The 24,664-nt window shown below is 37.3% G+C and overlaps 1 protein-coding gene and 1 pseudogene across 2 annotated transcripts; one reads left to right on the forward strand and one right to left on the reverse strand.

The window, feature by feature from the left end:
• Positions 1–7,042: 7,042 nt before the first annotated feature.
• Positions 7,043–11,158, forward strand: LOC308693767 (uncharacterized protein; the record flags this gene model as incomplete). The annotated part of the gene is made up of 6 exons (XM_081370864.1): positions 7,043–7,110; positions 9,254–9,408; positions 9,669–9,734; positions 10,011–10,142; positions 10,539–10,676; positions 10,921–11,158. The coding sequence occupies 6 exons, from the start codon at positions 7,043–7,045 to the stop codon at positions 11,001–11,003; spliced, it is 642 nt and encodes a 213-aa protein (XP_081226990.1). The 3' UTR covers positions 11,004–11,158.
• A 1,063-nt stretch (positions 11,159–12,221) lies between these two features.
• Positions 12,222–23,157, reverse strand: LOC308693768 (NACHT, LRR and PYD domains-containing protein 12-like; annotated as a pseudogene). Its single transcript has 9 exons — positions 23,033–23,157; positions 16,296–18,031; positions 16,007–16,180; positions 14,063–14,224; positions 13,799–13,972; positions 13,528–13,701; positions 12,907–13,080; positions 12,624–12,797; positions 12,222–12,294 (listed from the first exon to the last, which is right to left on the reverse strand). The product of its transcript is annotated as an NACHT, LRR and PYD domains-containing protein 12-like (transcript).
• Positions 23,158–24,664: the final 1,507 nt, after the last annotated feature.

A 24,664-nucleotide genomic window follows, 5' to 3' on the forward strand; every position in this document is an offset into this window, starting at 1 on the left:
GACGACACTCAAATTCCTCTTCTCGGTTCCCAAACTTCTTTATTAACAGGTAAATATTAGCTCCAGTCCTTTAAAAAAGTGCATTAACTGCAGTTATATACAGTTAATACTGCAAGCTGAGACATGGTGTGCGTTGCACAACTTGTTACAGAGAACAGAAGAACTTTGCTCCCTTATTGGTGCTGTTTTATTGAGCCATGTAGGCTATTTTATACGATGGGCAAAGAACAGTCAGGTGTGTCGATTGCAAAAGAACATATGCATAACAAAGGTAGCCTACTAATATGCAAAATACAACATGTAATCAACAACTGGTAATAAAAAAAAAAAAAGATTATTTATTCACCTTATTTTTCAACAGGGAAGCTGTTTTCTGTGAATGTGCGGAGACTTCTGATTATTTGCCGGTATAAGATAACAACAAGAATAGCAAAATGCTGCAAATGGTAAAATATTTTTTATGATTACGAAAATTAATCAAAATATGATAATAAGTAACAGTTTGCAATATCAAGCAGCATAACAGACAGTTTTTGTACAGCTAAAATAAATGGAAGGGGATGAGACCAGTAACCTTGACTCAATCAAGTTCGAATGGATGCGCCCGCTCTTAAATTAAAAATAAGGTGAATAGCTCCACAATGAGCCACAATCACTATTTTAACATGATCCACTCATTTGAAGATTTGATTAGAACTGCTCAGATGACTCTCAAATCAGTTACTTAATAAGTGTGTGTCTTCATTAAACATACAGTATGTCAGCCTTCACATGATTTACATGAGTCCATTGTGTCTTTAGAACGGTCAGTCTTCAGATTCAGATGTTTTAATGGTTTCCAAGTGACTTTAGTAGGGGTATCAAAACACTAAATGACTGAATTTCTAAAAGCAGCAAAATGAGAGAAACTGTCTGTAGTGTTCGTATGTAACTCCTGTTCTATGTTTTCTGTGCAACATCTGACTGTGATGTAAACCACACGGGAAAGGAAAAGCGTGTGTGATTGTCATGTGGTACTGTGAGTGCAAAATGAAAATTAAACTACACGTTTGAGATCAACTCTTCCTGTCTACGCAATCTTTCTTTAATTTGACAAGAAAGCTGCTACAACTTGGCGATGAACGGATTAAAACAACCACACATGTGAGTCCACCATGAAAAAAATGAAAGAAAGAAAGGCTGGTTGGATCGCACGGATCACGAGATGACGACTCTCCCACGTTTATTCGATTTTCTATGTTCGATTTTCACTCCAAACCCAGCTCATTCGGCTCGTGATGGAAAATTCAAAATCTTCCTACGAGCATTCAACAGGACAAGCAAAAAAGAGCACTCTTACTACACTTGCCAGAAACTGGAGAAGACTACTCTTCAGCGGTGAGAAAGCTAGACGCCTATTTCTGTCCAAAAGCCATTCCAGAATATGGAACGTATTTATTAAGACAGACAAGACAACTTGAAGACGAAACATTGGATGCGTATCATGGCAGCAAAATGTGAGTTCACAAATGTGGACAAAGAAATCAAGTCACAATTCTAAGCTGTAGTTCATCGCGTCTCTGCAAGATGGGACTATGAGACGCTTTGGGACACAGGGACACAGGGACGCTTCAACAAATTCTAGATGCAGGAAGAGCTCAAGAAACAGCAGATAAACAAGCAGCTGGCATAGAAGCGATGAATGCAAGAAAACTTTGAACAGAGACAAGCAGAAACATTTAAAAAAAAAAACTATGTTTGAAAGCATGACATGCAACAATTGCGACAAGCATCCAAAACACACCCTTGAAGCGTCAACGAGCTTTGTACTGTCATACAAACAGTTCAAAATTCGCTACAACCTCAGTCACAAGTGGAGTGCCAGTGAAGGTAATCATCGAAACAATGCGTAAATATTGTTGATGGACTTTACGATCAATGAATGCGGGAGAAAGGGAGAAATAGCTTGGATACTGTGTGTGTGTGTGTACAGTAGTAAACATAATACAATGTTTATATCTCCTTGTTTCATATGATGAGAGAGATGAGAACTCCTGGCCAGCCTTGTGAACTGAAAGTCAGGCTAGGGGATTTAAAAACAGGCATCCTTGGTTAGAGTGGAGGGACAGAAAGTTACGTAGATATATTTTTCTTATTTGATGCTTATTTGTCTTGCAGCAGTTCCTGGATGCTTTCTCATGCATTTAAGCTGACACATTACATTGCTTAAGTTTGACAACTGTTTTGGAAGATAAGTGTGCTTGAGAAGATGTAGACAACTTTTTGTGTCCTCATAATTCAGTTCATAATATTCTGTAATGAATGAGTGTTGGTAACAGTACTGCACAAATGTTCATTGTTAATACTGCTACTGATAAGCCTCAGCTTTCCATTATTGTTAATTGTAGTTGCAATAATTTTCTTAATTACATGTAGACACATACTGTATGCATTAATGAGTATAGTGGTCCTTATGGGGTGTCGCTCTGGGACTGGTAAGTATGAGGCTGGGAGGAGAACATCACAGTATACTCACTACAAAGAAACTAGACTACACCACTGCATAAAACCCATTCTGAATATTTGTTCACAATACTTGAGAACTGGATCTTTTAGCCTAGAATTTTTGCTTCAAAACAGTGATGTATTGAATGCTTACAATTTTTGAATTTGAGACGATAGAGATTCCGTAGCTATAGTGCTGGGAATGTTGAGAAATATTTGAGGGTGCACGTTTGCGCATTTGTGGCTAAAAGACACCGTTTTGGATACACAAGGTGAAAGTTTTGTTCATATTATGGCGTTTATTGGAAGTATAAGCGAGTTTGTTCCGAAAGCAAAGTCTTGGTCGGCTGGAGCAGTTCTTCAAGGCAAACGACATAACAGGAGAAACAGGTTGTGACCCTGTTGAGTGTAATGGGAGCAACTACCTATGGTTTACTGAGGAACTTGGTACTACCAGAGAAGCCAAAGGATAAATCTAGCAAAGACATTGTGGGACACTTTAAAGAACCATTTTGAGCCAAAGCCTTTGTTCATGCGGTGAGATTCTGTTTTATTTAGAAACATTGTCACCTAACATTTAAAATTGGAAATATATTTGTAACATTCATCAGCCGTTTCTTTTATAAAACCAGTTGAATTAATGTAATTGAAAATATGAATTCAAATAAAGTTACTTTCTTTATTGTCATTACAGCACCATATACAAGTATCAAAGTGAAACTCTTGGATGCAATTATGTTGTGACAGGAAAGACCAGAATCCACAAAACACTAACTGCATACAATACATGTGATGCACAGTATTCGAATGATATACATTTCTATACAAAATACACAAGTACATATACAGAATACATGTTTAAAATGAATATATTTTAAATGCAATGATTCTTTAAACAATTCATGTTGCAGTACAAGCAAGAAAAGTGAGTGGGTACAATATGTGGTAATGGAGTGCAATATCTGTCTTTACAGGGATAGTCCAGCCACAATTTTTTTTTAGTCTCTCATCATTTTCACATTCATGCCATCCCAGATGTATAAGACTGAATGTCTCGTAGTCCCATCTTGCATAGACGTGATGAACTACAGCTTACAATTATTTGTGACTTGATTTCTTTGTCCACATTTGTGAACTTACATTTTGTTACCATCTGTCTCAATCTAGTGTGATACGCATCCAATGTTTCGTCTTCAAGTTGTCTTGACTGTCTGAAAAAATGGTCTACGTTCCATATTCAGGCATGGCTTTCTCACCGCACTGAAGCATAGTCTTCTCCAGTTTCTGGCAGCATATCAAAATATGAATGTATAAATCATGTAAACACAAACAAAGATTTTTAAGAAAATAATTTATCTCTGTGAGTCCATAATACAAGTGGACTGTAACCCATCCATGACAGTTGGTCGGAAGCGATTGTTAATAGTTAAAACAAGTTTGAATTATTACATTTACGTTTATGCATTTGGCAGACGCTTTTATCCAAAGAGACTTACATTGCATGTCAAGGTATACACATTTACATTCTTATCAGTTCTTGATTTCCCAAGGAATAGAACCCATGACCTTGGCGTTGCAAGTGCCAACGCTCTACTGTTTGAACTAAGCTATTAGTACTATTATTAGTATTTTTCTAATGTTTTACTTATGAAGACATTGATTCATCCACTGGGGTCGCATGGATTATTATGCGCTGTGTGTGATTTTTAAAGCGTCTTTAGGACTCGCAGAGATCAAGGCCGGATTTACCACCGGGCCGATTGGGCCGGTGCCCGGGGGCCTCCGACCTCTAGGGGGCCTCCAAGACCCCACTAACTGTGTGACCTCATCCTTTTTTCTTTTTTTTCTTTCTTTTATTTATTTATTTATTAAATTAAAATAAAATGCATTAATGAGTGTGTGTGTGTTTGTGTGTATGTGTGTTAACAATAATCTATTTGCACACAAAAAAGTATCATGATCAGATCAGTTTTTTGGCTGTGTCCTGAGGCTTCCTACACCACAAACTAAACACAGAAACGAACGATGACGTCGATTTTACCACATCAATCCGAACGTGAGTCCAATAATGAAACACTGGAAAAATTAGTTATTCAACCCGAACCTCCATCGCAAGGACGACTTGAGCAGGACGTTTCTCAGTGATACACTCAGTTTGAGGTATATTATGAGATCATCAGCATTAACAAGTGCTGACAGACAGACAATCTGCATTAATAGACACAGTTATAGGTAATAGTGGCCCACAACTGATTAGGTATTTAAGTAAGACAGTGATAATGTGAGTTAGCCAGTAAGCAGGAGACCTACACAAAATAAAACTCAAAACTAAGTATTTTGAACTCCATCTTCCAAGAGCAAGCGGTTTGCGAATCCTGCATTGAACTTTGAGTTTTGAGAAGCAGTCGTCAGTAAAATAAAGGGAACACAGTTTAGGATTATACTGCTATGATATTGTGGTAAAGATGAACTTTAAACACTGATTCTTCACAAATTCATTCTTGGGCAGTGAAAATAAAACTGGCTTTACCGTCACATTGTAGAGCACAGCGTCTTCTCAACATGATGCTATCCAGCATCCACAGGGATCAGCTGTAGTGTTTGAAGGGTTTCAAGTTTTCCCTGGTGTTGGCAATATGCTAATGTTTCGTCTTGACGTCACAACGAAATGGCTTATGACTCGTTTGAAAAACGATTCATTTCATTGTCGACTCTTACTTATGAAAGAAAATAACTATATACTGTGCACTTTCAGATTTAAAACTTTGCAGAATGTTTTCATTCACTTAGGCCTCATTTATACTGCAGGTCTTGAGCATATTTCGCGTTTGTCCATCCGTACAAGAACCCCCTTTAATCATGTGCAGCATTTCAGATAGTATGTCAAGTGTAAATACATGAATCGGATATGGGTCACAATTGAAAGAACATGTAAACGGAGGGTCAAAAATTCAGATATAGGCAACAAATCAGAATTGGGCATCAAGACCTGCAGTGTAAACGAGGTCCATCCGTCCCTTTGCAGACGCGCGTCGGGGTTGCTCTCATCATTAAACTGCGAGACGTTGCCTAATGCCTCAGAAAATCCGATCTGCCTGTTTATATGACAGTCGCATTGGCACGTATCTAATTTATATCTGATTTATTTCCACATATGAATGAGGCCTGAAACCGATCTCGAAATATTCGAATTGCTGCCTTTTTTTTCCTGTTTATACTGTCATAAAACACTGAATCTGTCACATGAGCAAAAAAATCGGAATTGGGTTACATTTCACTTACAGTGTAAACGAGGCCTTAGAGCTATTACACACTACATGAAAGGTCATTTTCAAAAATCCATAATAGGGACACTTTAATTTTCCTGGCTTTTATTTTGTGATTATTTTAATTCCTTACTGTGTAAAGCACTTTTAATTGCCAACGTGTATGACGTGCTACAGTATATGAATAAAACTGCCTTGCCTAATGTTGCATCACAATAAAAAAAATTAAATGGATGTAATTGATTGTGACAGTGAATAAAGAATATGCTGATGTACATGGACTCAAGTCACTTTTTTGGAATTTATTAAATTCAATAGCATTCATGTAAAATATAAATAATAAAATAGTACTGTTTTATACTGTAAAAATAAGTCGCAGTAAGGGCATAATACTGTAAAATGAAATTGCAGTATGGGCATCTCACTGTAAAATTAAATTGCAGTAAGGGCATCATACTGTAAAATTAAAATGCGGTAAGGGCATCTTGCTGTAAAATTAAATTGCAGTAAGGCCATCATACTGTACAATTAAATTGCAGTAAGGGCATCATACCGTAAAACACATTTGCAGGTAAGCTAATGTAAAGGGGAACTTACAGTAACTTACTGGCAATAGTGCTGCCAGTAAGTTACTGCAAAAATACGATAAAATGTCGAACAGTGCATTTATAGATCTCCTTTTCTGTCACAGTTAACATTCCAAGAAATGGAGCTGGAGAAAGTGGTTTGGTTTTAAAATAAAGAAAAACCCACAGCTTCCTTTTACTGTTTCTAAATATTAAGATGCTGTGTTAGTTTGGGCCACGAGCCTATGAAGCCTCCAAGATTTTGTGCCCAGGGGCCTCTGCTTTCTGAATCCGTGCCTGGCAGAGATGGATTCTTTTCCTAAAATAATCAATTTGTGTTTATTTGTAGAAATAAAATAGGCCTAATAATATGCATCTGGGACAGCATGAGGGTGAATAAATTATGTGATTTTTTTATTTTTGGGTGAACTATCCCCTTAACATTCATATGGCAGGTCTACAGGATGAAGATCTATCTGCAGTTTTATTGAAAACCCAGAGTTATGCAATAAAGGTACAGTCTACATCAACGACAGCAGCGAGGACGAGACAACAGCATAAACTGAAAAGGGCAGTAGTCTGGGCAGGCAGCAAACGTATGGAGTCCAAAGGCAAGCAGAGTTCAGGGCAGGTAGCAAAATGGCAGGCAAGGGTCAAGGCAGGCGGCAAAGAATCAAATATGAGTAACAGTCCAAATCAAACAAGGGTAGCCTATAACAATCCACAATGAATAAATGCTCAGAAAAGATCACCGAGGCAAATCAAGACTTCGCACCGTGTGTGATGAAATACAGGTGAGAGTGCAATCAGTCCCAAGAATGAGGGCCTATGGGAAATGAAGTCCAAATGAGAAACAGTCAATATTCGGGTGATGGCTCCCTCTGGTGGTGCGAAGGAGGCGGTGTGGGATTCTCACTTGTAACACATATGCTGTTGGTATGCTAATCCAAGATCAGCATAGACTAATAAGAACATTTTACATAACATTTTATTATTACTATTATTATTATTATTATTATTATTATTAAGGGGATTTTACAGTACTAAACATTTACCTCTTAAGTCATGCACCATTTATCATCTGTAATACTCTGGTGTAACCAGTAGATGGCTGTATGGCCCTATATATAAATATATCCATGACTGTGTATTCCCTAGTTGCTGGATGTTTTCAGTCATAATTACTTGCATTATGTTGCAAATGAAGGCAAGCCTGGCTGTGTTGTGCAGTCATTGGCTGAGGTCGTGCCAACACCTAGCACTAATGTCCACTGTAACGGCAATGCCGGTGTTGTCATGAACACAATACAAGCGTGGTTAACACAGTGCAGATGAAACACGAAGGCAGCTGTTACACTGGTGCCAATCACGTAGTCAGTCATTTACATGACTTAGTCGAACACGCCAGCTTGGTGGCTGCAACAGCTTAAGACAAATGCTGAGCATAGATTAGTTAGCTTGATTCCTGCACGGACAAAATGCGTTGCAAGGAACATCCAAGTTATAAACACACACAGGCCATACATGCATGTGTGTGTTTATAGCCCACATGGCATGGGTTTTCCACAAAGAGTATATGTAAGAGAAACCACAAACGATGACGGTTTCCTTGTCCTTTTTACACCGTGGTTGCCTACCTGCCTATATTTCATAATATTTCAACATGTTTCTATCGATTTTACACATTTTAGTCTGGCAATGGTTCAACTAGTAAAATGTATACAAGTTTATGTAACAATAACACGTGACGTTAAAGGTGCAGTCTGTAAGAATGAAATAGGTACTGCAGTCCAATTCAAAATAGCAGAGATCGTTGTTTCTCCCGCCGCCTGCTCCTCAGACTGGGCAGCGCTCACACGGGTTGCCAGTTTGAGCACACGCAACAGGAACAAGCGCAATGGACAATGAAAATTGGCAAATTGGCAATGTGCAGTATCACAGACCAAAACAAAAACAAACATTCCAGCCCGGAAACGCACATTTCAAAGAAAAATAACTGGCTGTAGAAGTGTTTTTCAAAGAAACGAGTGTGTGAACTTAGCATGTTTCCTCAATATATGCAAACGTATTTTTATGCTTTATAGAGTGAAAAAGTTTCATACAGCACCTTTAACTAATGTAAGTAAGTATAAATTACTTACCTTTGCTGGATCAATCGCGTTCTTCTTCTTCTGAGGTAAATCCGAGGCTTATTCCTTACACGTCTTCTTCCCAACTCGATGAATGACAGAGGAATGATGAAGCTTGACGCTTTTTTTGTCGAGTTTCGAAATCGAACAGTTTGTACTTCCTTTCCTGTAAAAAAAAGAAAGTAGTGAAATAAGTTTTTACTACTGTGATTTTACCTCTAAATTTTGGGTGATTATTGTTTTAAATGGCTTTCCGTGAAAAAATATGTTTCCCTTAGATTTAGAATAAAATCTGTTGAGTCCCCATATGGATTGAATTTCCAGTTTTCTGAGCTTGTGGTGAGCTTGTCACACCATGTCAATTTTATGGAAGAAACTCTCCTTTACTTTATTTCCTTATGATATAGTGAGAATATTTCAAAGTTTAAAATACTTTAAAAAACTAAGTGGAAATCTATAGACTATACTTATGTCAAAATATTTACCATTGAAGTCTTGCTTTTTTGGATGTGGGGTGTGCCATATGATATTTATGCTCCCTGTCTTGCATTGTAAATGTGAAAAATGTGCCATTAAATAATAATAAAAAAGACATTAAAGACTTATAATGTTAGTAAATATTTCTATTTTAAATCATTTTGAATAATGCACATTTCTATTTTCCTTTTCATAAAAATCTCACTGCTGGCATTACTTCTGCCATACAGCAGACAATAAGGAGCACTACTTCAAGTTCACATCTTAGATTCATGAGGAATTAAAAACAAATCACATGCTGAGAATATTCTGCAATTTCTTCTATCCACAGGCAAGTCACGCGGATTAACTACGCTAAGTCATCTCCTAATTACGGGAATTATTACGACAACTGCGTGAACGCATCGCTCTGCTCCTCCAAACTTAATCAAACACACCTGAACAAGCTAATCAAGGTCTTCAAGGTTAGGCTAAAGCTACAGGCAGGTGAGTTTGATCAGGAGTTATTTACCCAGACCTCGCTGGATCTTTAAAAACCCGTTTTTCAAATATCCTTTATAGCGATTTATGTTGCGGGATTCAGTAGCTTGTTTTTAGTGAAGTTTTGTGTGTTTGTTGATGTTCCTCTTTCCTGACTCACTAATTCACGAGTTCATTGAGATCGCAGGTTGAGACGATGACAGCTCGGGTGTACTGCTCGTTGAGTGCTGTTTTATTGTGTCTGTCTGCATGTTTGAGCACAACAGACGCTGGATCTTTTGGCTTCATACAGCCAGAAGAAGATGCCTTTCAAAATACGACTTCTGTTTTAGGTAGGCCTAACTTTAGTTAGTAAATTTATGGAAAACCTTTGAACTGTCTAATATGAGCGTGTAGGCCTACCTCTGTTACATGCCCTACTATAGTGGCTTTGAAACTAATTGGCAGTTTAGTGATAAATGGTATTTTACTTGATTTGAAGCAGATCAATATGAATATTTTCAAGTTTTTGATGCATATTGCAAGACCCCTGATGTACAAATGCTGAAACAAACTAATACAGCACGCCTGAGGGTCCCCTAACAATCCTCTTGAATCCTCTTCTGTAGTGTCCGGTCAGTGTCCGGCGAAGCTGAAGGTTGTGCCGCCCGGTCGAGAATGTTCTTGTGATGGAGACTGCTCTGGAGGAAACATTTGCTGTCAATTTCCCTTTGGGCACGTGTGTGTGCCGCCTGTTTTCAGTGAGTTTCAATTAATGATGTATGCTAGAGGTCTTCCAAAGGAAACAATGAATTTTTTTTTTTTTTTTTTTTGTGTATCCTAACAATTTTTCACTCAAATTGCTAGTAAACTAAACAAATAAAAAAAAAAAAAAAAAAAAAAAAAAATCCCAAGTAACTCCTAGAACTAAACATGAAATTAAGTAGAAAGACTGAACTAGTATTTTCTACTCTGACTTTATTTTCTATAAAACCTACTCTGATCTGACAACTTCTGTAGCCTATATATGTGCTGTCAATTGATTAATGACATGAACTAACGTTCACACTAATTTTGACAGGACACACATTTCTTTGAACGGTAAATGAGACCTTTTAGCATTCAGTGATGTTTTCACTGACATGTCTGTATAACAGCAAAGCCAGGAGAGTGTCCAAGTGTACAACCAGAAGCAGGAGAGTGTGCCCAGTTGTGTGTCTATGACAGTGACTGTTTGAACAATGAGAAATGCTGCAGCAATGGATCTATACATCAGTGTATGGATCCATATACAGGTAAAAAATTTTTTTTTTTTAATTTTTTTTTTACTTTATCTTTTATAATTATCAAATCATACTCTGACAAAAGTACCATAATTCAGCCCATAGCTGTTTCAAGCACAGAATACCTTTACAAAATAAAATAAAAATGATAAATACATGCATTACAATTTATGCTAAGGAACACTTACTATACATGATTTGAGTAGATGTACATCTGAGATTGAATCCTAAAGCTGACTATCTGTATCTATTACAGTCGAACCTGAAGCCCCACCGAAGCCTGCAGTCGATCCACCGAAACCTGAAGCCGAACCGTGCAGTGCACTAGTACTGCATTAGTGGTGATCGCTGTATCAGTTATGGCCAATGTCAGTCATCACAAGATTGATTTTGCGTAACTCATACTAGAGTTCTTTTACAGATCAATTCAGTGCTTGGTTCATATGTGGTGTTTTCCGTTTATCACCAAATACATTATTTTTTTTTTGGCTTGATTGAAGTTTGTATTTGGTACCAAGAAACACTTTTGCATTGCCATGTTTTGCCAGAAACTATCGTGACGTAAACCCTTATTGTTGCAATGCTCTTTAAAAAAAAAAAAAAAAAATTCCTTGCCTCACACATAACAGCTTTAAAAAAAAAAAAAAAAAAAAAGTTGTTAAAGATGATGTACAGTATAGGCAAAACAATGGGTTTTTATTTATCAATACATTTTTAGGTTTCAGGACTTTTTTTTTCAGAAGATTTTTTTTTTTTTAACCAAAAAATATTTTATAAAGATGATTCTCAACTATGTTATCAAATATAAACAATGACTTGATGTACCATTTTAGTTTATGCAATATGTGGGTAAAATGGCCATAAATGTGTAGCCAAACGCTTTTTTTAGCACCACTCACTGGACATTTCACTTTGAAACTGTCTTGAAACGTGCACGATGCAACGTATTTTGCAAAAATGTTGCCACGGGTATGTTTTTCCAGTGAGCCTGGGCTGTATAAAAACATATTGACTTTATATTTGAATCTCACCCTTATTGCGTTGAGGGCATAACGCACATTTAGGCCTTCACCTAAATTAATAAAGATGTGAATTTATTCACTATACGTAACAGCAAAATATGACATTAGAATTTTAGTTTATAGGACAATATTAAAATGTTGAAACCAAAACAAGTAACTGTAACCACAGGAAAAAAAACACAAAAAAACAAATTTCTATAACTCAAAAACATTGCCCTTGTAATACATTAATCTTCACGTATGCCCTTCAGTATATTCATTCGTTAACATATGCATTTGTAAATTGTGCTAATTGAAAGCTATTTAATTTATTATGTATTGCTAGAGGAGCTCAAATCTATCATGTCACTTTTGTCTCTCTTTTATGAATGTAAATATTTAAAAAGGGCTACTTCATAATGGAAAATAATGAATGCTGAAAAATGAAGAGAAGAATGCTGTTTCTTCTCAGTGCTGATTCTTCTGACCAATGTGAATCTTTCTCAACTTGTGTCAGATATACAAGTATTAGTTTCTGTATAAATGTGCAGCAGGATCATTGTTGCTCCTGAGAAGTGTAAGGATCATTATTGTTTTCTGTGAAAGATACAGATCTCCCAATGGATAAACTGAAAGAAAAGAAAGACGTGTGACAAAGTGACAAATAAATTACATCTCTACAATATATATAAAATTAATATTGAGTGTACAGGTCAATAGATTTTTTGCAAATAACTACTTTAATTTCAGCCTCATAGCATAATTGCCTAAGTCATTTTTTTTTAAAATATAACTTTTTATAAGCAATTATGCTATGAGGCTAACGTACTATGTCTTAAGAAAAGACTTGGTTGTATGGACTAGTAGGGTACTTTTTTATGTTTTTGAGCTTGAAAATATGACTCACCATCCACTAAAAATGTTTTGAATTACATGAGGTTGAGTAAAAGAAACTCACTTGACTTTATTCAGTTTATTATTTGGAAGAGCCTGAAGAGCTGACAGCTGCTTCTTTGTTGACGTTCCTATTTCATTCCCAGATAGATGCAGCTTACTCAAGTGTGAGGGGTTTGTCGTCAGAGCAGAAATCAGAGCAGCACAACCTTCATCTCTGACACCACAATCATTCAACCTGCAGAGGCAACAAAGAAACATATTCTCTGTTCAGGATACACAATTCATTGACAGAATTGTGATTCCTGAGTTTGACTTGCAAAGTAATTTAATCACTGTGACTCTACCCTAGTGTCTGTAGTTTACAGTGGGGATTCTCCAGTGCAGTAGACAGCAGCTTCACCCCTGAATCTCCTATGACGTTGCTAGACATATTCAGCTCTTTCAGCTGTGAGAGGTTTGATGTCAGAGCCGAAGCCAAAGCAGCACAGCCTTCATGAGTGATACCACAACCAGTCACCCTGCACAGAGAAAAACAACACTTAATCAGTGTAGAAAATACACATCATGTACTATTGTTGAGGGGGCACCAGTGACAGTCCTCTGTAAGTTTAGTAGTATGATTTATTTTCATTTTGTGTACATGGGGACCTGGTTTAAAATCCCAACTTAATATATGCATTTTTGGTAACACTGTCCTTGTTAAACTTTACATGTAGTTACTATAGTAATAACTATAAATTATGCAAAATTACATGTAACTAACCCTAAAACAAATCCTAATTCTAAACCTATAGTAAGCACAAATGTAGTTAATTAATATTACTCAATATGTATAATTGTAAAATAGACACCTTAAAAGAAAATGTAACCTAATTTTTGTTTGTATTCCCATCTAATAATAATATAACAATTAAATACAATATTAAATAAAATATTCAATGTATGACTCAGGAACGTCTTCTTACCACAGTTCTTCAAGTCCGAAAGGAGGACAATTTGGTCCATTAGCAAGAAACTTAATTCCAGAATCTCCCAGTTTATTCTCTGACAGATCCAGCTCTTTCATGTGTGAGGGGTTTGATCTCAGAGCTGAAACCAGAGCTGCACAACCTTCATCTGTGAGACCACACTCCTTCAGCCTACAGAGAGAACAATGACACATCCTTCACTCGTTTCATTCACAATACACCGATTGGTTCAGCAGTAACAACCTTAGCAGACAAGATGAGATCCTACTTCAGAACCTTCAGCTGACACTCAGGATTCTTTAGAGTGGCATACAGAAGCTTCACTCCCAGATCCCGTACACTATTTCTAGTCAGATCCAGCTCTCTCAGGTGTGAGGGGTTTGATGCCAGAGCTGAAGCCAGAGCAGCACAACCTTCTTCTGTGATACCACAATTCCTCAGCCTGCAGACAGCACAATGACACTTATTTGTATATAGGTGTATTGAGAATAGACTTAAGTATTCCACATGCTAATGCACAACCAAAGCATACTTCAGTTTCTGTATTGTACAGAGAGAATCAGAAAGACACTTCACTCCTCTATCTCCTAGTTTATTAAATGACAAATCCAGATGTTTCAGTTGTGAGGGGCTTGATCTCAGAGCTGAGGCCAGAGAAGCACAACCTTCATCTGTGACACGACAGTCATTCAGCCTGTAGAGAGAACAATGAATAATTCTGTCTCGGTTAACACACCAGAGCAAAGGCTTCTTCATGAATAGGTAATCACAACCTACCTACATTTAAATATTTGCTTTGATATATTTAATGTGAATGACACATGAAGGCCGGTCTGTCTGTGATTAGGTTGGGGCTAAGACTTAGATGATGATTTTGGTCTAAACGACTTATTTCAGTCTGGACACCACTATTTACAATTGGTTTATATCATAATTATATGTGAGCCTGGACCACAAAACCAGTCACATGGGTAATTTTTTTTAAATTGAGATTTATAAATAAGCTTTCCATTGATGTGTGGTTTGTTAGGATAGGATAGTATTTGGCCGAGAACTATTTGAAAATCTGGAATCTGAGGGTGCAAAAAATTGAAACATTGAGAAAATCGCCTTTAAAGTTGTCCATTTGTGTTCGTGATTTTGCTGCTACCACTCACAAAAATAAATTTGTGATATATTTTCGGTAGGAAATTTACAAAATATCTTCATGGAACATGATCTTTACTTAGTATCCTAATGATTTTTGGCATAAAAGACAAATCGATAATTTTGACCGTACAATGTATTGTTGGCTATTGCCACAAATATACCCGTGCTACTTGTGACTGGTTTTGTGATCCAGGGTCACATATTGTAAATATATTTGTACAGTTAGACTGACTATTATAAAGATATTTTTGAGTCCTTAACCTCACCCTACCCTAAAAACAGGCCAGTAAACAATGTAGATGACAATCATTTTAGATACAATATAGCAGGGATCTCAAACAGGACTTGACATTAACTTTTGTTCTTACCAGCCTCTGTGGCTAGTGGTTTTCCAAAGTTACTAGCCATTCAGCATTTTCAATAGCCACAATTTTGACATTAATACCAATGGGAAAAACTACTATACAGAAATTTCTATTATCTCATAATTTGGCTGCAGGCATCTGTCATTTTAAGACCTGACACACGTATCCATTATACTGTTACATATGCGTTAAAATGTGAATTCTCGCCAATACCAGAATTCTGGCATTATTTTGTGTGTATTTGACTGTTTAAGCATTGTAAGTAGCGAAAAATAACAATTTAGTCCTGAGAGGTGGCTTAATTCCCAAAGTGGGAATTGCTGGAATTAATAAAATTATGAATTTTAAAATTAAAATTATCTTATGCCGAAATTCAAGCTCTGTAACACCAACAATATTCATCCAGATCAAATGAAACAAGTGAGTGAGTGAGTGAGTGAGTGAGTGAGTGAGTGGACGTGGGCTTGTGTGTCAACTCACTGTCGGAGAGATGAGAGTGAGAAAGTGCAGCTTGTATCGTGTGTCTATTCTGCAGAAAATGAGTATTGGAAGTGTTTCAGATATTTCAGTATCGAAAAATCTATATTTTTAACAATATTTCTCTTAGTTTATTATTTCAGATGCCTTTTTAAAAGACTACAATTGAAATATGTATTTATTATATATAAAATTTCCACCCACAAGTGGCTATATGAGTGAATGCATTACAAGCCACTGTTGAAATAATGTCAAGCCCTGCTCTCCAACCCATGCTCCTGGAGAGCTTTATTTATTGTGGACTTCGTTTCCAACCCTGCTCCAATAGATTTTATGGTTCAGGTGTGTTTGATTGGGCTTGGAGCTGAACTGCAGGATTGTAGCTATCCTTGAACATGGTTGGAGACCCCTACATATATATTATATAGATAGTATTATACAAATATTTTAGGCATAAGCATCATAGTAATAACACAAACCATTACCTCAGTATCTCTAGTGTGCAATGAGAACTTCCCAGTCCTTCAGAGAGCAGTTTCAGTCCTGCATCCTGTAGTTCATTTCCATTCAGATTCAATTCCTTTATACATGAATACTCAGAGGCGAGAGCTATGGCCAGAGGAGAGCAGCACTTTGTTTTCAGTTCACAATGAGCAACCCTGTGAAAAGTATTAACATTGACAGAAGATTTTATTTAACAATAAATCCTAATTGATTAAAAAAAAAAGACAATTTGAAACATGACAATTTAAATGTATTGTTATTATAACATACGAAACTGATTTGGACGCTTTACAAGATGCTGAAGAACTTGCTCCATTTGTGGACAGTTGGTTTTCCAGCTATATTTCTTCAACTCAAACACATCCAAGTTCTCTGAAGTCAGAAGAACAAACACCACAGCTGACCATTGTAAGGGGGTAATTTTGACTGTGGTAAGAGCTCTACAGTTGAGATAGCGCTGGATTTGTTCCACTAGTGCACTGTCACCCAGATCACTGAGGCAGTGGAACAGATTGATAAATTTCTCTGGAGTTGGATGTTCCTCTATCTTCTTCTTGATGTATTTGACTGTTTCCTGCAAATTGTGGTTCCTGCTTTCTGTCTGTGCCAGAAGAACTTTTAAGAGCTTATGATTGGACTCAAGGGAAAAGCCCAGAAGGAAGCGAAGAAATAGGCCCAGGTGTCCATTTTGACTTTCTAAGGTCTCATCGACAGCTCTCTGATGCAGGTCAAATATTGGGCCCTGTTTATGTGCTGATTCAGTCATTTGGACAAACACATTGATGTTCCGGGTGATGAAGGTGTGATGGCCAAACAGCGCAGCAAGATGTTCCTGAATGCTGAGGTGAACAAAGCAGTAGACTTTCTTCTGACACAGACCAAACTCCTCTCTGAAGATCTGAGTGCACAATCCTGAGAACACTGATGCTTCTGTCACGTCAATGCCACACTCTCTCAGATCTTCTTCATAGAAGATCACATTGTGTTTTATAAGCTGTTGAAAAGCCAGTTGCCCCAGTTTTAGGATCATGTCTTCATCTGTCAATTTCTTCTCATAGTCCTTCTCGTGTTTGATGTTGGTTTGAAGGATCAGGAAGTGTGTGTACATTTGAGTGAGAGTCTTGGGAATCTCTCCACTCTCTGCTCCACTCAGCATCTTCTCCAGAACAGTGGCTGAGATCCAGCAGAACACTGGGATGTGGCACATGATATAGAGGCTCCTCGATGACTTCAGGTGTGAGATGATTTCATTGGCCAGACTCTGATCAGTGATTCTCTTCCTGAAGTATTCCTCCTTCTGTGGGTCATTGAAGCCTCGTACCTCTGTCACTCGATGAACACACTCAGAGGGGATGAGATCAGATGCTGCTGGTCTGGAGGTGATCCAGATGAGAGCAGAGGGAAGCAGATTCCTCAAAATGAGGTTCGTCAGCAGCACGTCCACTGAAGCTGATTCAGTCACATCACACAACCTCACATTGTTCTGAAAATCCAGAGACAGACGGCACTCATCCAAACCATCAAAGATAAACAACACTTTATATTTATCACTGAAAATGTCAATTTCCATAGTTTCATGGAAAAAAACATGGAGAAGATCTGAAAGACTGAGTTTGTCCTTTGTCAAATTGAGCTCTCTGAAAGGAAGTGGAAATATGAGGAAGATGTCCTGATTCGCTTTCCCTTCAGCCCAGTCTAGAACGAACTTCTGCACAGAAACTGTTTTTCCAATGCCAGCAAATCCTTTAGTCAGCACAGTTCTGATGGGTTGGTTTTGTCCTGGTAAGGGTTTGAAGATGTCATTGCGGTTGATTGGGGTGTCAGCTGTAGCTGCTCTCTTAGCTGCCGTTTCAATCTGTCTGATCTCATATTCATCATTAAACTCTCTTCCTTCTGTGATGTAGAGCTCAGTGTAGATTTGATTCAATAGTTGTGGGTTTCCCTGCTTTGTTATTCCCTCATGCAGATGTTGAAACTTCTTCCGCAGCTTTGTTTTAAGTTTAAGCCTGTAGAATTAAGAAATAGTTACACATATCACTGGTAAATGTTCACATAGCTTTAAACAGATTCAGATATTACTTTAATGCAACTTAAAGGGGTTTAAGTTAAAACATGGGTTTGAAGTGTGAATTGTTTTAGTGGGGTCCCAGGACAGTGGGGTTTTTTTGTGTTTGTTTGTGTGTGCAAAAATGGTCTTTTGTGGCAAAGTTGACCAGGTTTTTCCTATCAGTCATTCTTAGAACACATTTTCCAAATGGCTCTTGATTCTAACTTGTACTTGGCCTTATAAAAATGTACATAGTTCATGTATTTGTTTAAGCATTTGTTACAATTTAAGCATTTGTTACAATTTGTTTAAGCATTTGTTACAATTTGTTTAAGCATTTGTTACAACAAGGCATTTGTTACCTTATAGGTAAGACCATTGATGGCTCCTTGTTACTATGTTTAGGAATCTTTTTTTCTTTTTCTTATTGATCTATAGCAGGGGTGCCCAACCCTGCTCCTGCCAATCGACTGTCCTGCACAGTTCATCTCCAACCCTAATCAAACACACCTGCCTTTAATTTTCAAGCGATCCTGAAGATGCTAATTGGTTGCTTCAGGTGTGTTTGATTAGGGTTGGAGATAAGGAGTTGGGCACCCCTGATCTATAGCATTTGTTATGAAAAATAGCCACTTACACATTTCGATATTCATTAAAGGGGTCATGACATGTTTTTTTCTTTTCTTTTATTATGTTCCCTTAGGTGCAATTATAGTATTACTATAGTTTTTTGGACAAAAAACGTTTAAAATTGAGTGATTTATGACCTTTTCCCACCCTGTTTCTCATCCTCTGATTCAAACAGTCTGTTTGGGGGGTGTTTCCCCTTTAAGAGTTCAGTGTTAACATCCACTGTTATGATTGGATAACGTCAGTGCCTATACATCAATTGTTAACACCCCCTTTTCAAAACTTGCGGATTTTTCGGAGCTGTGTTTACCGTTACCATAGTAACGGGTGATGCGTGCGAGGCGATGGCGATTGCAATGATGTTTGAGTCGGAATCAGAGGAAATGAACCATCAACACAACTAAGAATGCATCAGCCCGTCCACATAGTAAGTAAGTGTGAAACTATTTTGTCAGTTTGACAGCCTACATCTTTTAATAACCTACGGGGCATGAACATGACGGTCATTAAAACAATAAGTAGGCTAAACTAAGTAAAAACACTGTGATTATTCATAATGAATTAAACTGCAACTAACGTTTTAAAAAAGTTTTAAATAGCCTACATTACTTAAGGTTTGCGTCGTCGTTGTTGAGCCCAGAATAGTCCACACGGCCTTATCTTATACAAAAGTTTTCTGGCAAAGCCAGCATCAAACTGCGATTGTTCTCAACTGTCACTCATCAACACTGCCGTGAATAATAAATGAATAATAAAAAATAAACTGCATCCATCTTCCCCTGACGTCTGGATCTTTCAGCAGCGTATATTATTCAAACATGTTGTTTGTCCACAGCCAGGAACAGCACATCTGCGTGTCTGACATCGCAATCTTTTTGTAAACATATCCACTCGCTGCACGTGACTGAACACATGTGAAGCGCGTGACAGATGCGATGATGAAATGAGGCTAGTTATCTTGCGCTTGAAGCGTAGTTGTCTACGCTGGAGGCGGTCATATGCAAACGACTGCTACGTCACTTCGTACCGTGACGTCACTTCATACCATGGATCCAGGACGAGCTATATTTAGAGCTTGATTAAATAAATTATTCATTTATAATGGGGAGGACGTCTTAAGCTTTGAAACTTGCAGGACGTTTTAATGGTACAAAGACCTCTTATATACCAAAAGATCAAGGCAAATTTGGTTTCTCATGTCATGACCCCTTTAATAGCCTGATTCTAAATATGTTTCCATTACCATGGCACTAATATTGTATATTTGTATAGGCTGGTATATATATAATATTGGGTTGTACTTGCTATTTTGGTTATTGGGGGGTTCAGCTGGTGCAGTCCTTAGCAGAGATTTTAATTCCTTACAGAAATACAAAATAGATTTGGCAACGTTTTTGTGATTTTGATCATTGGCTATTATCGTTGATTTTTATGATAATTAAAAGTAACAAAATATCTTATGTTCCCCAAACATGAAGGTGAATAAATGATGACAAAAAGTAAAAAAAAAAAAATTGGGAAAACTAACCCTTTAATAGAGATTCAGATGCTTTTAATAAAGTTACATAAGTAATTTAATGTCTAAAAACAGTAATAAATAAATGATCACCATAAAAAAAATAAAAAAAACATTTTTATGATTACAAATTCTAATATTAGGTGTAATAAACACTAATACAAAATATGATTAATTACAGAAAACAATTCATTTGTTAATCAATTGATTCACACCGCCCTAATTACTTGATCTATTTGGACAAGTGTGTCCACAAAACTTGCGTTAAATATATATCTAGTTTTTAGGATATTTTTGCCTTTATTTTGACTGGATAGGACAATGAGAGATTATAATATTGATTATAATAAAAAGGGTTTTCTTTTGACGAGTGACACAAAATGACTGTCCAATCCATAAATTTACCTGTCTTCAGAAGTGCTGTCACCTTTGAATCCATCATGCGTTGAAGCGCCACCATTCATTAACACACAGCTGTCATCTGGTGATATTTTATGTCTGTAACAATGCATATTTTACTTCATATGCAATAAAACAACAACAACAACAACAACAACAACAACAACAACAACAACAACAACAACAACAACTTTTAGGAACATTTAAGAAAAATGTCCATTTGCAGAATAACTTATAGCAGCCATTTGATTTTCTGACAGAAATATTTGCAAATGTTATGATGTGTAATTTTGATCATTGACTATCTATATTGGCTGTCAATTTTAAAATGTGAAAATGGCAGATCTTTAGACGTGTCACTACTGACTGTGTCTGATCTCTTCTGCCTGTAACAGAGAGCAGATTATACTATAACAGTAAATAATAAAAATGGTCTGCTAAGAATGACAGTAAAAATACTGTAAGTAAAATTACACATCACTTGCATTGTAAGCTTAATACAAATTTAGATGATTTACACATCGCACCACGTCAATTCAAATCTTCGATTGAATGCGTTCTAAGATTTGCAAAGGAGTTTATAAAATAAAATGGTATAGAGCATCACCATAAATATATTTATTATTATACATTTTATTATGCGTGATCAATTGCATCTAACACAGTTTATTGTGATTAATCACAAAAAATGATTGATTCACAGTCCTAATTACTTTAGATATTTATATGTTTGTCTCCACAAAACTTGAGTTAAATGAAATTTTTTATATTAATTTGACAGGACAGTTTATAGAGAGACAGGAAATGATAGAAAACGAGACAGCATTTGGGAAAACAGAGGCCATTTGATTTTCTGAGAGAAATATTGCAAAGATTGTGCAAATTTATGTGTAACTTTAATCAGTGACACAAAATGATCGTCCCCATCTATAAATGTACCTGTCTTCAGAAGTGCGGCCACCTTTAAAATCCATATCGTGTTGCTTTGATGCATTACTCATCAGGGACACACAGCTGGGCACATGTGAGTCTGATGTTTTTTGCCTGTAACAGTGCAAATTTGACTTAATTTACAACAATAAAAACAACAACAACAACAATTATCTGTTCAGAATAAACTAATGATTAACAAATGTAAAAGTTTTTCTTGAATTTGTATGCTTACTTGAGTGTAGGAGTTACACTTTGTAGTGGAGGATCCATTGCTGTTTACTCCTTGGTTCTGTAAATCTCATCCACTCTTACTGGGTTACCGAACTATTAAGAGTTTTAATTAGAAAAGTATTAACTAGACAAATATTTTATATACAGCAGTAATTCAAAATACATCGATAAAATATCTAATTTTAAATCCATATTAAAATAATTTGATATATAAACATGTATCTAAATACAGATGAATTATGAGATAAATTATGAGGAAAAACAAGGACCATGTAGTGCAATTAAAGCAAAGCGAATAAAAAAGACATGGACTTGGATGCAGCAATGATAGGCTATAGGTTTATATTCTGCAAGCATATTCAAATTTAGTCTCTCTCTCTCTCTCTCTCTCTCTCTCTCTCTCTCTCTCTCTCTCTCTTACACACACACACACACACACACACACACACACACACACACACACACACACACACACACACACACACACACACACACACACACACACACAAATATATTATTATGGTAACACTTTACAATTTATTAGTTAACATGAACTAAGAATGAACAATACTTTTTCAGCATTTATTCATCTTAGTTAATGTTAATTTCAACATTTACTAATACATTATCGAAATCAAATGTTGTATTTGTTAACACGAGTTAATGCAAACTAACATGAACAATGAACAGCTGTATTTTTATTAACTAACATTAACAAAAATTACTAAATACTGTAACAAATGTATTGCTCATCGTTAGTTCATGTAAATACATTAACTAATGTTAACAAATTGTACCTTATTGTAAAGTGTAGCCTTTACCATTATTATTATTATAGCATACAATTACCTTAAAAAACTAATTTAAAGACTGCTGTGCAATTAGTGTGTTTACTACTGGATTAATGCCAATGGCTTTCTTCCAGCTTTGAACTGCCTCACAGCCTGTTGAACAGGTTTAATGCAAAAATCTACCAACACACCCTTGTTACAATTGTGAAACCAAAATTGTTTATATGAATTGTGCTATTTTTGTATGTTGATGTTTTCAATTTTATTTTATAAGCCTAAATAAGCTCTTACAAAATAGACAAGATTTTTTGTAGTGATACAGACATTTTATGTTCCCTCATATTTGTTGGATGCTTATTCTAAGCGAAATCAACTTATACTCTAAAAGCAACAGATATTTCACGTTAAAACACGTATTCTCTCAAAGTATTTATAATGTAATAAAATGAAAATAACTTACAGTTCAAACGCCAAACCTCGCATTCTCCAGACGAAATCTTTAACACCCATAAAGGTAGATGTTGTTCCAGTGACTGAGATCCTGCCTTGCTGGATGTGCAGCTTTAAATTTGGAGACGCCCTCATGAATGGAGGTGACGTATGTTACACCACAGTAGGTTGGCTTGTTTGAGATGAGCAAAATCTGCGCAGAACCGATCACCGGTGATCACCGGGAGATGTATGCCTTGCTCTGAAGTCATGCTGACGTATGTCAAAAAACGTACTCGGTTACTAATGTAACCTCGGTTCTCTCTAGAAGAGGGAACGAGTATTGCGTAAGGTTAGCTTACGCATCGGGAAAGTCTTCTTTCTTTGAGATCTGAAGCCAAAAAATTATCCTTAATTTTGTATTCATTGTCAACGCAGTGCAGCAGCCGACAGACCTAGGCAGGCTGTATAAGCGTGCTCATTGGCTGCTCGGTGGCAACTGCTTAAGCCTATCGGTGAGCGCTCTGAACGCGGCAACCAATGAGGGCGCTTTGCGCCCTCCACACCCTTCTAACCGTCAGAATGGGTGTGGCCAGCGTGTATATATTCAGCGCTCACAGGCTAAAATTCTGGTTTTCGCAGTCTGAAGCGCAAAAGCTCGTGGCGCGACACGGCAGGTTACTAATGTAACCTCGGTTCTCTCTAGAAGAGGGAACGAGTATTGCGTAAGGTTAGCTTACGCATCGGGAAAGTCTTCTTTCTTCGAGATCTGAAGCCAAAAAATTATCCTTAATTTTGTATTCATTGTCAACGCAGTGCAGCAGCCGACAGACCTAGGCAGGCTGTATAAGCGTGCTCATTGGCTGCTCGGTGGCAACTGCTTAAGCCTATCGGTGAGCGCTCTGAACGCGGCAACCAATGAGGGCGCTTTGCGCCCTCCACACCCTTCTAACCGTCAGAATGGGTGTGGCCAGTGTGTATATATTCAGCGCTCACAGGCTAAAATTCTGGTTTTCGCAGTCTGAAGCGCAAAAGCTCGTGGCGCGACACGGCAGGTTACGCAATACTCGTTCCCTCTTGTAGAGAGAACCGAGGTTACATTAGTAACCGAATACGTTCTCTTACGAGAGGTCTCTCGTATTGCGTAAGGTTAGCTTACGCATCGGGAACCCTTTGTCAACGCCGTGTGCGCCGAGCATCCAGCCCATGAATCCCAGGGAAACCGGGGAAAAAACTCTTCTGAGAAATGTGGCTGGTCGGAGAGACGGGCCAGCGCAGTACAGGCACTTCATGCAGCATATGAAATAGAGCGGCGCGGCCGGTCTATAAACATATAACAGTACAAACAGTAGGGCCGGCAGAGCGAGCCCATACAGTACATAAGCACTCATAAGGGTAGGAGAAAAACGACATAGTCGGTCTCACATGAAGAGAAAAAATTCCCGCACGACAGAGAATAATACGGGCGGCCAGCAGCGCGGGCCAGCACTGACAACAGCGCGTAACGGGAAATAGGAAACAGAGCGGATCAGCCGGTCTGAGTCAAACACTTCACCCTGAGTATAGTACCAGAATAGCGCCAGCATATGAACGTAGTCTGCACACGAGAAATGGGCAGAGCATACATGTCACTTATACTGACAGTATTTTTGCCTGTAGGGCA

This window comes from Scardinius erythrophthalmus (genome assembly GCF_964197995.2).
Source record: "Scardinius erythrophthalmus genome assembly, chromosome: 7".
Lineage (NCBI taxonomy): Eukaryota > Metazoa > Chordata > Actinopteri > Cypriniformes > Leuciscidae > Scardinius > Scardinius erythrophthalmus.